This window comes from Carassius carassius, chromosome 3, assembly GCF_963082965.1.
Source record: "Carassius carassius chromosome 3, fCarCar2.1, whole genome shotgun sequence".
NCBI classification, from domain to species: Eukaryota; Metazoa; Chordata; class Actinopteri; order Cypriniformes; family Cyprinidae; genus Carassius; species Carassius carassius.
The window spans coordinates 27,478,854-27,494,023 of record NC_081757.1 but is presented as its reverse complement, the minus strand read 5'-3'; the positions used below and the strand labels follow the sequence as shown (position 1 = coordinate 27,494,023).

The following is a 15,170-nucleotide window of genomic DNA, read 5'->3' as shown; positions in this document are numbered from 1 at the left end:
AATTTCTGAGATTCTGAGATCAAATGGTCAAACGTGACATTAAGGACTTTTACATTCATTTATGAGATTTCTATTTCAAAGAATCTAAGAATCAAGCCAAATGTATCTGTTTCCACAAAAATAACAGGAATTAAGTATATCTCAAAATATATTAAAACACAGTTAATTTAGTTATTTTAACAGTTATTTTATATTTTAAGAAATCTTTCACAATATTAGCTTACTGCTTGGGATTTTCAGATGTGCAAAAATTATTTCACTATTTTTCATAGAAAAAATGCAGCCTTGGTGAGCTTCTTTCAAAAACCTTAGATCACATCTTAGTAATCCCCTTTTTTTGAACGGTAGTATTAGACTACTGAACATTAAAAATAATAAATACTGTAGTTCAAAGTACCTCAGTGATCTTTTGTTATTGCACACGATGGCCCTGTGGGTCAGAAACATCGCATCGAAAAACAGGTGTTTCTGAAAGTGCTGCGGTGGCTGTGCTTGGTACTTAAGTGAGCTCTGCACACGTTTGACAAACAGCAGAAATGAAGGGTAAAAATAAACCCACAAGGGGGCAATGTTGTTCAAGATTCTCATAATGCAAGCGATTACGTAAATTTGTTGTGGAATTACTAATGTTTTGTGTGGTCTCAGTTTGGTAAGGGAATCTGATCTAAGATCTCAATCCTACGGAGAAGTCCTCATAGATAAAATTTTCTTTATAAATTATAAAATTTGGATTTTGAATATGCAAAAAGGCAATGTACATGTATATTGTGTAAACTAAAGTAGAAAAAAAAGAAAAGAAAAAAAACCACCACCATAACTGCAAAGGACTGTTATGCAAGAAAAATAATTTATTTGAATGATATACCTTTTACCACACAGGCAATACATACTTCAGCTGATTAGAGATCTCACAGCAACCGTCATTTCTGCTGGAGGGTGAGGTCTATAATATGCAAATTTCAAAATATGTCTTTCCAAGGAAAAAATAACAAAAATATAATTCTCATTATTATCTTGCCTTCCCACCCTGTCTTTCTTTTAATCCCAATGAACAAGGACAATCTGACCATTTTAAAGCTTTTTCCATTCTGGCAATCTGAGAAAGGACTACTAAGCTCAGTCTTATCATGCATGTACTGTAAATTGTGACAAAAAACCAAGTCTTGTGTGTAATACTGGGAGTTGTCAGCTTGTGATGTCAAGAATTGATTAAAAGTCATTGGTTATGCTTGACAGCAACCAGATGGTTGTTAACAAACTTGTTCTGGACTCCCTTTTTTCTCCTTTAGCTGGCACATTTGACTCTCTTCTGTGTACCGAAATGGGATTCAGAATGAATCACTATCGGCTATGCGAGGAAAGAAAAAGAAATGGCTGGAGTGAAGCCAGTGAAACTAGAGAGGAATTGGTTTTTCAGGTCAGTTTGTCAAACTCTTCTAATGTGATCATTATATATATACTGTATGTCTCTCCAATGGATACTTGTCTCCCCTCTCTGGGATTTACATTATTGATGCAAAAGGTTTCTAACAGTCCACTAAGGTACATTTCTTGAGTTCCATTTGTTTTGCCCATATAATACCATCTCTTTCCACTGTCCTCCTTCTCTCTCTCTTACTTGTACCTGTGAGAGTACTGTTGACATTGATAGGGTTAAGCACAGAGTACACAAGAGTAGTGATAAATATTATAGTAGTAAATCCTAAAAAGAGTAAAAGAAACTCTGCATACTTCTACGGAAGTGCAATACCAAGGCATTTAAAAACACAGAGGCTTCACGCCAGAATACAAGGCAAATAAACACTGGTTGTCAGACTTTTTTTTCATTCACTAAATATTTAAAACAAGTGTCACACACTATTTTAATATGGTGGTATTCTGTCTCTTTTTTTTCACGTTACGCTTTTCATATTGTCGGAATACCTGAAGGACTAGTCTGAGAAGATGAACATCAAGACAAGATCCATCTCGATCTTGTTCCAGACTTAGAACAGATTTTTGCCAAGCACATCCTCTCCTGGACTGCTGAGGGCGCTCCGGCTCAGTAGCACCAGGTTTCAGTCCATTGTCTAATTGGGAGCCAGAAGAACAGTCACATTAGGAAGGGGAGCTTCATATGGAATGGTAAGAAGAAGCAGTCTGTGAAATCTCAGTCTCTCCGTCTGCAGTAGTCTCCAAAATATTCCCTTAATGAAGGATGATGATCAGTTTACGACAGGTGACCAGCTCAAGTCCTTGAGTGAATTACCACATTTGATCAAAGTCTACAAAGTCTTTGTGCATTCGAAATGTCGATCTACAATGCAGTTTCGTGGAGGGCAATCATTAAAAAATTACTTTTCTATTATGTTCTTTTTGGTCAAAAATTCTAATCTAAACATAACACTGTTAAGCTCTGCCTCACCCTTTTCTAACATTCACAGGCATTCATTGCCAGTGCCAACAGAAGGACAAGTCTGATTCATCTTTGATGCATAGTCTGAAATGGACATAAAGTGAGAATGTTGGATTTGAATGTACCTATGTCTTGAGAGATGATCTGGAGTTGTGGTCATGAGTGTCTGGTTTTTCTGGAAAAAAATGTGGATATATGAATTCGGTCATTTTTTTAACCATCCTTAGGCCTCAGTAAATCACATGCCTAGTTTGAGATTATACACTTGGACCAGTAGCCATGATGGGTTTCCTGAGTTGTAAAGAAACCATGGACAGATCTGACACAAGGGACAGCCAGAACCAGACCAATGACCCTCTGCTAACTCTTACTGGACCCTCTTCTGTGGTCTAATGTCCACCCCCCCCCCCATGAACCATCACTTTCTGTTCTCTTCTGTACTGTCCACAAATGTTCTTTTCAAAGGTATGTTTTGTCTATGACAATTTAGATTTTTGTTGTAACTATATGCTGTCTATTTACACTTTTGGCAGTGTGTGAAGATCTCTAGATGTGGGTTCAGATGTATTGCATTATGATGATTCCATATGATCACTTCAATCCCTTGTGTGCTGTGAGCTTATAAAATAATAGGCAGTTTCCCAAGAATAGTCACATATATAGACAGCTTTGTGTCTGTTGTGTCTTTGATCAAGCAGTTACATTTTCTTATATATATATATATATATATATATATATATAGTATACATCATTTTTTTTTTTAAAGATTAAATAAACTCAAGAAGACATTTATATGGCCTTTCATATTTTTGGAAAAAATAAAACGAAAAATAAACAATGGAAAATAACAAATATAGCTTTTGTCTTGTAAACTAGTTCCTGTACTGGTGAAAGTGCTTCATTTTAAGGGGTACCAGACCTTGCTTACAACCTTTGTGGAATGTTTCCGACTTGTGTCATACACTCCTCTCTCTGTGTGAGTTTGTGCAGTCTATTTCAACAATTATCCTACTAAGACACTTTCAAGTTCACCACTGAAGTGGGCAGAGCAGGCTTTGGCAACAAATATAGGCTGGGCTCCTAAAATAGTGAACAGTCTGAAAATATTTCTTGATGTCAGTTTCCATTCAAGAGTTTAGTCATCACATTTATATTTCCAGAATAGCAGATTTATATGTCAGAATTTTGTATCAGTGGTGGGCTCAGTTTCCTTTAAAACTGACTATACTCCACAAAAATCTAACATCATCAGAATGATATCCCCTTGTCTGAAAGCAACAACTCAAACCCACTTAATTTCCTTCAGCATGTGGTCTTTGTAAATTAAACCATTTAGATGGGCAGTGGAGTGTAACGGAAAACCAGCCATATTGATATCCACCATGTGGTTCTCTACAAGTGGAATCACTGGTCCTGTGGAGCTGGTTTTGGTGTGTTTGTTGCACTCCCATCTGGCTGTGACTGAGAGAACTCAGTAACTCGTCGTGCCAAGGGGTTTGTGCTCTTCAGCAACTCCATGGCAGAAACTCTGGTCCCGCTGCTGGCTTTGCTGCTTCTCTTCTGGAGAAGAGCCATAAAGTTCTCATTTCGTGAGCTTGCCCTAGGAGTGGTGCTGAGGCCCAGAGTTCGGAGGTCTGTGCTACTGCTTTTCACAGGTGAGACCAGACACTGCCTGCTTCCAAAAGAATCTGTTGGTTCCTTGCGACCAAGAACTTTCCTCTTTGACCTAGGAAAGGCAAAACAATGCAAATGTTTAATAAGCGCAGGGTTGCCAACTCTCACACATCTTGCGTGACACTCACGCTTTAAGCATCAATCTCACACTTAAGTCCAAGCGTGAGTGTCACGCCAGATGCGTCACAATTGGCAACCCTGTAAGCGTTTACACCAGGGTTCCTCAAATCTGGACTTGGAGGGCCACTGCCCTGCAGACTTTAGCTCCAACCCCACTTAAAGACACCTTAAGAGTTACTGATTTGAAATAAATCACAGAACAGTAGTCCTCCAGGTTTGGATGTAAGAGTTTATCATGGCTGGCTAATTAATCCATTTCCTATTTATGTTATCTTAAGAGCTACATTTGTTTAGTTAATAAATATATTAAATATGTTTTTGGACAAAAACAATGATTTAAATTAGAGGGCATCACAAACAGATTTTAATAAAATGGTTAGCAATTAAATTGATAAAAAATAATTTTTTAGCAATCAATTTATGTTATATTGATAAAATTTTTCAGTTGGACATAGAAACTTAAGTGGCTAACTGCACTGGAAGACAGATAATCTAGTACAATACCATATCTGCATATGTATTCAAATTATACCAAAGTAATTCTAGTTAGAGAGAAATCGATTAAATCAGCATGAATGTTAAAGTACAAATTTTACCTGTGTATGATGGTAAAGAGGTCCTCCGTGGTGTGAGCTGTGGCTGTGTGGACAAAAACATCATCGTCTGTTTCCTCTGTTATGTGTAGTTCAGTCTTGTCAGATTCAGAGTTGTTCTCTTCCAGTATTTCTGATTCTGCATAAGTTTCTGTGAAGCAACATAGAAGAATATAAATTAAACCTAAGATTGATTATGCCTAGAAAGATATCTTAACTGAAAATGTAAACAAATGTTTAACCTGTTACTGTCTCTGTTGGAGGTGCCTCTCTCTCTGTAATTTGAAGAGAATCTGAATCTTTTGAACTGTCCTCTTCAGCTACCACATCATTCTCTTGATTTCCAAAGGTCTCACAACTTTCTGAATTTTTAAGGTTTGCATGATCCCTTGCAAGATCATCTTGATCTTCATCTTTAAGCAAATCACCCTCAATGTCAGATGCTGATGGACCTGTAGGTGACTGGGAGATGCTGTCGGAGAGTAGAGTTTGCCTTTCTGCCCCACCATTGGTCTGGATGCTTGGAGAGGGCAAAAGAAGGACATTGGGTTTTTTTGGCACCGGAGGAGGCACCTTGGGCTTCCTTTTGTCTAATTCCACTAAACAGGATATCGTCATTCTACTTGGAAGAGTCTTACTTTTGTCCTCTCTCTCTGGGCTACTTGGGGACGGTAGATCTTCTTCAATAGGAATTCCATGCTCCAGATCAAACTCAGGGAGATGAGGTACATGGTAATGGAGTGGCTCTTTTGGGGCTATTGCAGGTGTGCTGAGTGATGACTGAGCTGGTCTCTTAGGTTTGGGCTTTCTTACAACCATATAGATGTTACCCACAGGCATGGGTCGGTCCACAGGGGAAGATGGAGGAGATTCAGGTGCCAGAGGGGAGGATGAGGGAGATTTAAGCATCAAGTTAATGGGTCGTTTAGGTAGAGGTGGCTTCGTTGCAACAGGTGGCTTTGACTGTTTTGTGTTAGAAGGAGTAATAGGAGGGCTGAGATCTCGACTTTGCTCTTCCTCTATAATGTCAGAAGAGCCATCAGGACTGTCCTCAAGTTCTGAGCGGCTTACTGAACGAAGTCGGATGTTTCGCAAGTCTGTTGTTGTAACCATAGGCAGTGAAGACTGACTAGGGCTCAGTTTACCTGGTTTGTTGGCTGTAGATGTGTCAGAGTGGCGTCGGCTGGCTTTCTGCTTGGGTTTGACAGAGGACAGATCCAGTTGAGAGTTTGCAGGTAGTTCAAATGAAAGACGTGAACGTGATTTATCCTTTGCAGAAGCTGGGAGGGAAGATTTACGTTCTGGAATCTTTGGGCGCATCTTGCAGCCAACTGGAGAAGGTCCAGTGATGAGGGTGTTTGATATAGTTGGGGTTGGAGTTTCAGACTGGCTTGAGTAGCCACTGGATGGGGACATGAGGCATGGGAGCTTGAAGGGGTATACCTTGGTTTCAGCTTCAATGGAGAGCAGGGATGGAGATGTAGCTCGTGAGGTTGAGGGTGAATTTAGGGATTCTGAGCTACCTTGCACCTTCATGCACTCAATAACTGTGGTACCTGTGGCTGTGCTTGAACCTGACAGTGAGCGGTAGGGATCATTGTTGGACTTCCACTCGTTAAGCTGCCAGTGAGGAGGAAACCCAAGCTCTGTATCCCTGTCAGGAGGCTGAGAAATATCAGAAGATGTCTCCAAGCTACTGTGGGCCTGATCTGTGTCATCCTCAGGCTTGACAATTAGGAACTCTGGCTGGAATGAATCTTGAATATGATGATCCCGAGGGATAAAGAGACTTTTGGGTCTACCATCTCTGAAGTGCTCTTCACTGTGGTAGGAGCCCATTCCTCCAACCTCTGATAGGTTTTTCATCAGGGATACACTACGTACTGGAGGTGGTGGCTTTTTCTTAGATTTCTTAAGTGAGATACTCCGTGAGCGTGACCTTAGGCGACCATCTGGAAGAAAGTCTGAACCTGTGGTCACAGAAACATTATCAGTGCTCGTGCTATCCTCTGAGCTGTTGCTCGGATATAACAGGGCATAATTCTCACCCTCTGGAACAACAGGGACAGCTTCACCTGGAGAACATATATTATCTGCTGAGCAAAATGATCCAGAGTCTGTTGGTGTTGAAAGTGAACGTTCACGGAACCTGAAGACATTGGACCGCACTGACCTCTTCTCCTGATCACTTTTGTTATTTCCCATGCCTGCAGTGGAAGTTGCCCCCTCAGTGTAATTCCGTTTTCCTACAGGAATGCCACCCCCCTGTGTAGACACTGTATACATCCGGTGTCCACATGGTTCCGAGATGGAGGCGAAAGAGCTGGAATGTGACCCTGAGCTCATGGAGAGGCCGGAACTGGTCTGGGATGGACAGATAAGACCACCTCCTTCACCTCCAGGTGTTAGCATTCCAGTTTTAGATACTGGTTGCTTGGAAGCAGGGCTGGTAACCAAGGCATAGTTGTAAGAGTCATTCCAGGAAGGAGAAAAGGTAGAACCTTTTGGGCCATTCCAGGAGGGGCTTGGGTACATCAGAGTGGCATGATCCATCATGCCTGATGGGGTCTTTGGAGATGGGGGGACACTGTACTCCAGGTCACTCTGGGTCTTCCGAAGGGGAATATGCTGTTGGCCTGTGTTCTCTGTAGTTGGCTCCAAAGATCTGGGTTGAGAGGATCCAGGGGAACAGGCCCCTTGTATTAGATCAACAGCAAGAATTTTGCTGTCACCTAAAGACAAAATAGTTTTTTTTAAAAGGAGTTTAAAACAGAAGTTTGCTGTTTATACATTTTTGTAAAGATTCTAAAATATATCATTCTGAATATTGTTAACTAAAACTAAGTTGTCAAAGCCTATGTGTGGCTCTAACAAACATTGCATTTTAGATTTACAAATTACTCTGGGTGGAAATCATTGGTCAGTGCCCATTGTCCTTTTCCTGTTTATTTCCTTTTGCACTATTTGACCCTGTCAGTAACTTGCCTAACTTCCTGTTAGTCACCTTGGCAGTGCAGCGTGACATCGGGGCCTGCAATCACACTCCTCGGGCGGCGAACGGTCTTTGGGTTGACCGCTGAATCAGTTCTAAAGGGAGCCCGCAGTTCGCTGCGCTGTGCGGAGTGCTTATCAAAGCACTGGCCTGAGGCAAGATATGAGATTCCAGCTGTCAGGCTAACTGACAGTCTTAAGTCAGATAAATTATGTTACCTTAAAACGGTTGTATAAAAGGTATATTATTAAATACATGTTAGGATCAGGCTGAAAAACATTACTTATGACTGCCTAATCAGACTTGAGTAAAGGCAATGACAAGCATTTTTGCCATTTATGAAAAAAAAATCTTTTATGGATAAAAGCAATAGCCAACATGAGATAGATGGTTAACCGGACACTTGATCATGGTACCTGATTGATCTGGAGAAATGAAATCAGACAATGGACACTGGATAATACATCAAAACAAGAGCTGAATATTTACTAATAAGTACTACCTAATAGCAGATCTATGTAACTTTCTATAGTTTTTGTGGGACAATACATGTGAGGTTTTCAAGCACTGCAATGACTGGGTGTTTAATCATTTTAAACACCCATCGCAGGAAGGAGTGCTGTAATAAATGGTCCACCATTCCACAATGATGAAAAGAACTGAACATAATGTTCTAATTAAACCCAGTTCTCACTATGTTCTTTACATGGATACCCCTTGTGTCTCTCAGAAAACAGCTCTCCCAACAAAACCTCATTACCTCCCTACATGTGAGCTGGCTTCATTCATGAAAATACCAACAACAAGGAGGTGAAAAAAACCTTACTTCCTCTGGCCCTGTTACTCCCACCCATCCGCTACAGTTCTCTCTCTCTCTCTCTCTCTCTCTCTCTCTCACTCTATGCAGCTTTTTCTGCACCTCCAAGCTAAGCGAAGTAGGGAGAGCTGCATGTTGCCATGGCAACAGCTACCTGTTCATTATCTTTAGCGGGTGAAGAGCAGCACCACTTTGGGAATCAGACTCCAGGCAGTCTAAGCACAGCATTATCTGTGTTTACAGATCCAGCCACCTCTCTACTAAATCCAGGACAGAGAAGGGATCTGGAAGGTAGTTAGGGGGAAGATGGGTGTGGGACAGCTGAGACAGAGAGGGAAAGTGATGTCTTGCTTTAAAAAACAGGGTGACAGCTAGAGAGAGGAGCAAATGCTTTAACATTTTAAGTACTTTCATAAGAAATCATATCTGATCTGTGAACTCCTTGGAAAGAGAGCATAAGAACTAAGAAACAGTGTTGTCCGTGGTGATGATGATGATGATGATAATGTAATAAGGAGAAACTATTGTTCAGTCTATGCTGTACACAGCAAAACATTCTCACCACTTGATATGGACTCATTTCTTAAAAAAAATAAACAGCTAATAAATTGTTGAAAGTTTTTAACATAAATTACACATCAATGACACCTCCAAACACCTCGGACTCTAAAAAGACTTTAGAAGTATCCAGATACACTCAACATAACAGTTTGCCAACCTGTGATCTCAATGGGCACAAGGTGAGCTGGAGTATGTCGGCCCAGGTACCAGCGAGGTTTCTCTGCAACAGGTGGACTCAGTGATGCATTCCAGCCTAGAAGTGACTTCTCTGAATCACAGGGGGTTGGGTCCTGTGCCCGGACCCCTAATGTTGTGGTCTCATCCTCACAGACCTGCTTATTTGCAGGCTAAAGAGAGAGAGAGAAAGATAAAATCAGAGTATGAATATAAACCAATATGATTAATTCATAATTACGTATTTGTAATGATTTGTATTATTACCCAAATGATGTATTCATTTAAACACTTCATTTCTAAATATAGATTTTTGGTATATGTGAATGATTATATTATTCATTTGAATAATTAATATTCTTTATATTCAAACACTTGAGTTCAGTTTATCTTTTTTAGCAGATGTCTTGGCAGGATCTTTAAATTACGGCTTATTTACATGCTCAAAACCATCGACACAGAGAAGCCTGTAGCTGTTTTCACTCAGAGGACAAACCACATCTAATTAGATTTGCAAACTTTACAGAGAACATTAATGCTCCACAGAAAACAAATGAGTTTGTTGGTGGCACACAAGTCAGAATCCAGTGACTTAATAAAAGCCAAAATTTCTAGTTTCATCAGTGTAAGAACTAATAAGACAGTATACAAGTAGTTACCACAAAGACGAACTCTGTCTTCTTGTTGTTGAGTGAGGAAGGGGATCGGCTGAGGGTGGTTGACGTGTCCTCTGAGCTCTGAGAGGAAGGGTGTCTGAATGTCTGTCCTGTCACTCTGTTATCATACAACTGCTCCTCAAAATCTGAGTAGAGACAGACACAACATGCTAGTTTTAAAGCTACTGTAGCAACAGCTCTAAGAGACACTAAAATCAGTTAATGAAATCTCTCTAACTCTTCGTCAGAAATGTTCCCTAGGGCTCTTGTAAACAGAATGATTACCATTACATTCATTCCAAGGACTCCCCTCACAAGACCGCACCCCATCCTTGAAGCCATTTTAATCCCCCAAAACATTCTCCCCTCCCACTATATACTCAAAAACACACATACTTATGTCTTTATCCTTTACTGTTCAGTAAGTAGGCACTGATTTGGCTATACTAGTGAGAGCCGAATTTTAAAAAATGTCCTCAAATGTCAAATACTCCCTTGTAAGGACATTTAGGTAGTTGAAAGGCTCATAAATTGTCCAAATTATGTTTCGCTTTAAAAATGTCAACAGTATTACTGCTAGGGTTAGGTTAAATGTAAGTTATTAGTCAATGCCATCTTAGTATATAAAACTTTTTCCTATGTGAGGTCCACAATAATATGGTCTGTGTGTGCGATGGTTTTTAGTGGGGGTTGATCCCTCTTTTTCCGAACTGGGATGCCGCACTCTTAGACTTGGGGTTGCCTAGCAATGGTGGGCTGTCTAAGACAATGGCATACCTCCGGAGTCGACAATAGCCCCAAGCCCCAAGTTTAGCCTTGCTGAGTAGAGTCCTCTTTACATGCTGAGACATAGCCGAACAGAGCACACAGTTGAAATCCTAAACCTCCACTAAAATAAGATTGAGACTTCAGCAAAACTAACAGCCTAGCGCTGTGTACAGCCACATGTGCAACTTTTAAATATGTAGTGGCATTTTATTTACCATGCTGTGCCAGGTGGCTTTCAAATCACTACACTAATGAGATATACACAGAGAGAGACAATCCTTCAGTTAGCCTTAGACCCCAAGTTATTCAAGGAAACACTTGCACTGCAAACACTGGTGGACCAAACTATGCAATCTGCTGTGCAAAGTCCCATGGAAAGCAAAGAGAAATGTAAAAAAGACTGTGCTTTGGAATGCGTTATGACTATTACTTCCCTGCAGCTGTAACAAGAACCAACTTCCGCAAACACAGGCCAAATTGCAAAGCATTCTACACACAAACCACAGAGCAAAATCCTCTTTAATATACATGACTATCCTCACTTTCCAAACAGTCAGCTATATTAGAGACAGGGGTGTTTCCTCTGAGAAGGCGAGGGAGGCATTGCCTCCTCAAAATATTGGATGAGAAAACAATTAATAGTACAAAAAAAAAAGCCAATATTACAAAATGTAAAATTAAAAAGTATATAATTCACTTGTTTTTCTAAAGAAACACTGTCCAACAGCAACACCAGCAGCTTAAGTTACAGCAGGAGTCCTCATCTCTTTTGCCTCCCCTGAGCCCGAGTTTTAACAGACCCCCTTAAGAGTGTGGTAAGTTTGGTGGAGGGTAATTGAGAATGAATGGGGGAAAGTCATGTGAGAGAAGGCAATGCCTCAATCGCAATATGATTGGATATCAGTGTTATGTTATGTTTGGCTGTGATTGGTTCATGCAATAAATCCCTCCTGCTCCATCCGTGAATCAGTCTGAATGAACAATATAATGGCATTAATGGGAAGACTAATAAAAAAGTAAGTAAACAACTACCACTTTGTTAAATCAAAATAAGTCTTAAAATGATTTTTGGGACTTTTTAGAGAATAATTTGCCTGGTGAAATTTAAAGTAAAATCTCAGTGTCTGTGACCAATATTTTCCGAGCTTTGATGATTGATGATCCGAAAAATTCATAAAGAGTTTAAAGTTAACTATTAAAAAGAAAAGCTGAACATAAGCTCACAAATAAAATATATTGTTTCAATTGTTACTGCCTTGAGTTATTATTTTGGAATAAAGGTAAAATGCTTAAAAGCACTAACTTGATGAGATTCATACTGGCCTTCAATAAACATAATATTGATAACATTGTTATTGTAAAAAAAAAACATATATATATATATATATATATATATATATATATATAGTATATATATATAGTATATATATGTATGTATGTATGTATTCTTATAGTGTAAATTATGTTTATTTAACAAAGAAAATGTGACTGTGTCATGAATTTACATTTGATAAAAAAAAGGAAAAAATCTGACTTTGAGTCATTAAATTAATCAAACTGACAGTAAAGGCTTATACATTGTTACAAAAAAAAATAATAAAAAAGTAAAACTTTCTATTCATAAAAAATCCTAATAAATAAATAAATAAAAGTATCATAGATTAAAAAAAAATATCTGCAAAACTATTTTCAGAACCGATGATAATAAATGTTTCTCGAGCATTAAATAAGCATTTTAAAATGATATCTGAAGGATCATGTGACAATAAAGGCTGGAGTAATGGCTGCTGAGAATTTAGCTTTACTATCCAAGTAATATATTACATTTTAAATATAGTAAAATAGAAGTGTTATTTTAAATTGTAATAATATTTCATATTACTGTATTTTACTGTATTTCTGATCCAAGAGTTCTTTTAAAAATGTATTTAAAAAAAATCTTATTTACCCAAACCTTTGAATGGTATTTTAATAAATAAAGTTCAGCAAAGTTGCTCATGATAATTTAAAGACTTGCAAAATGTGAAAATTACAATGGCTGCAGCTAAGCATTCTTTGAAATTCATACTAAAGACAGTTCCAACCAAGAAAGAAAGTAAACTAGATTTACTAGAGCGTCAGAACTCACCGAAACACTGGTTGGTTCATACAAGCCTCTGTGGAAAGGTAGGCTTCAAAGACCAGTATGAAAACTTCAAAGATGATGTATGGGAGCGAGTACCAGAAGCAACAGACTGAGTAGGTGTGTATATATATGTCTGCGTATGCGTGTGTGTGAAGGTATTTCAAACACACTCTCCCCTCCTCCCCTGAACTGATCTTAGGCCAGTCAGTAAAACTAATCTCCATTCTTATCAGCCAATCAAATGGCTCGTCTAGACAAGATGCCAACCACTCAGGCGTGAATGAGTGGTCATGAATGACCTCAAAGCATCGCCTAACAAGATGCTCACTGAAAACCACCCATTTATTAAATATGGGTCACTCCTTGTCTTGTGTATGCAGTAGAGGAATGGAAGAGGTCAAGAGCAACAATGCCCCTTTTCTTGTCAATTTGTGCAGTTTTTGTCTGGTCTGTTTTCCTTTTGGTCTTTGTTTCTGTGAAGGAAATTTAAAATGTAATCATTTTCAAATTAATCAAAATCAGTTGATCATAAATGATGACTAACATTTCCCTTTTTAACCTTTAAGTATGTTTTGAGGAACAGAATTGTTCTAAACTTTAGTAGCATTGCAATAATGAAACACGGACAAGACAAGATGGCTAGATGTCTGAAAATACTAATAACGATACAATCTCATGATTTGAGGAAAAAGATGATTTGCCATATAAGTGAACCAATCATATTAGAGGAAAATTATGTAACGTGACTACCTTGGCTATGTACCTTTCTTATATAAACTTTTGTATCCTTGATGCTGGGGATTCTCTTTGATTGGAATGAGGTCCTCCAGGCCATGATTAAAGCATATTCAAGGGCATTGTTTGGAGTCTGTCTGGTTACTGCTGTGCAGCCGGTATAGTGGAACACTTGAGATCTTAGTCCCAAGTGATAGTGTTCAAAAGGGGCCAGACATTGCCTGACTCAGTAGGGTGTCACCAGCAGACATGCGAGAGAGTATAAACTTTAACTTTATGTTTCATTGCTAGATGCTTGGTGTCGCCAGTAGATGCTCCCAGCTAAACTTAAGTCAGGGGGAATGCGTAGGAGAATTTCTACTATTTACTATTTCTTGTGCATAACTGAACAGAAATAATTTATAAGCATGGGGGGATTGGATATAAATACAGTATTATTGATTATCTTAAGCACTATGTATGCATAATCTCTTTAATATTGCAGGGCTCCTTATTTGACTAACATTATATGAATATGCAAGTGAAAGATATGGACAAGACACAGTGCTGTTATCACATAGAATATTGTGATAATTTCACAAATTAATTAATAATAACTATAATAATAAGAATATAGTTAAAAAAATTAAATAGATTAAAAACCATGCCACAAAAAGATAAACCAGCTACATCATTATACAAACTTATTTATATACTATATACAATCATTTTTAGTTAATATGATTAACATTTCGTGAACAAAATAATTTTAATAGGAATCCATGTGGTCAGGAATTTAGTGTGAGGGAAGATTTTCCCATGCAAATTTCACAATTTAAAGGTGCAATACGCAATTTTTGGGAAACGTTATTGGTATTTGAAATCTCCAAAACAAACATGCCCCTACCTGAAAGGACCACACCCCAATCCTGATAGCTCCGCCCCCAAGTTCACGACTATGCTATGCAACACAGACACCTTTTACAGGTGATTGACAATAAATGTATTTTGGTGCCAGATTCACTTTCAATCGTGTTTCTTAGAAATTGCTTACTGCATCTTTAGTGCTCTGTTAAAAAATAGAAAACTAGAGCAATAGTACGGTACATTGCTGTACTATTGACATTAGACAGTCTTTTTGCCAAGGAAAACTGATTACATTTTTCTGATGCCACTAAAACTTTAAATGTTAAATATATATATATTTACTTTCAATTACTAAAATCAAAAGTTTTTACTAAACAAATACTGCTATTGTAAACTAAATACTACACATTTTTAAATGTTACATTGTATATTATTTCACAAACCAAAACAAAGCCTGACATTCTGCCCTTGAACGCACATTTTCAAATGAGAATAACTGACTGTAGCATTGTTTTTTCAGATAAATGTATGTTAACTTAGCAGTTTTCTTAAATATCTGCAAACATTTTATGGTATTTTTGTGCCTAATTAGAGTCAAAAACTTACATTGAGCACCTTTAATATCAACAAACCGTGATATCAACTGGACTTTTTTCTTCAAATTTCTATGTCCTTAAAGTTGTAAGGAATAAATATTTATGGCAGATAGTCAAT

The 15,170-nt window shown here is 38.3% G+C and overlaps 1 protein-coding gene across 5 annotated transcripts in view; it reads right to left on the bottom strand.

Annotated features, from left to right (window-relative positions):
- Positions 1-825: 825 nt before the first annotated feature.
- The window catches only part of nhsl2 (NHS-like 2), an 85,351-nt gene continuing 71,006 nt past the window's right edge, over positions 826-15,170 (bottom strand). For 4 of the 5 annotated variants that reach the window (XM_059535251.1, XM_059535270.1, XM_059535279.1 and 1 more), the window contains exons 3-8: positions 9,986-10,128; positions 9,310-9,499; positions 7,787-7,924; positions 5,025-7,514; positions 4,786-4,933; positions 826-4,121 (exon numbers count right to left, since the gene is read on the bottom strand). In XM_059535251.1, coding sequence (XP_059391234.1) covers positions 3,800-4,121; positions 4,786-4,933; positions 5,025-7,514; positions 7,787-7,924; positions 9,310-9,499; positions 9,986-10,128 — 3,431 coding nt within the window. In that variant the 3' untranslated portion in view covers positions 826-3,799. The remainder of the gene's footprint in view (positions 4,122-4,785; positions 4,934-5,024; positions 7,515-7,786; positions 7,925-9,309; positions 9,500-9,985; positions 10,129-15,170) is intronic. The other variant, XM_059535260.1, reaches the window with a different exon arrangement.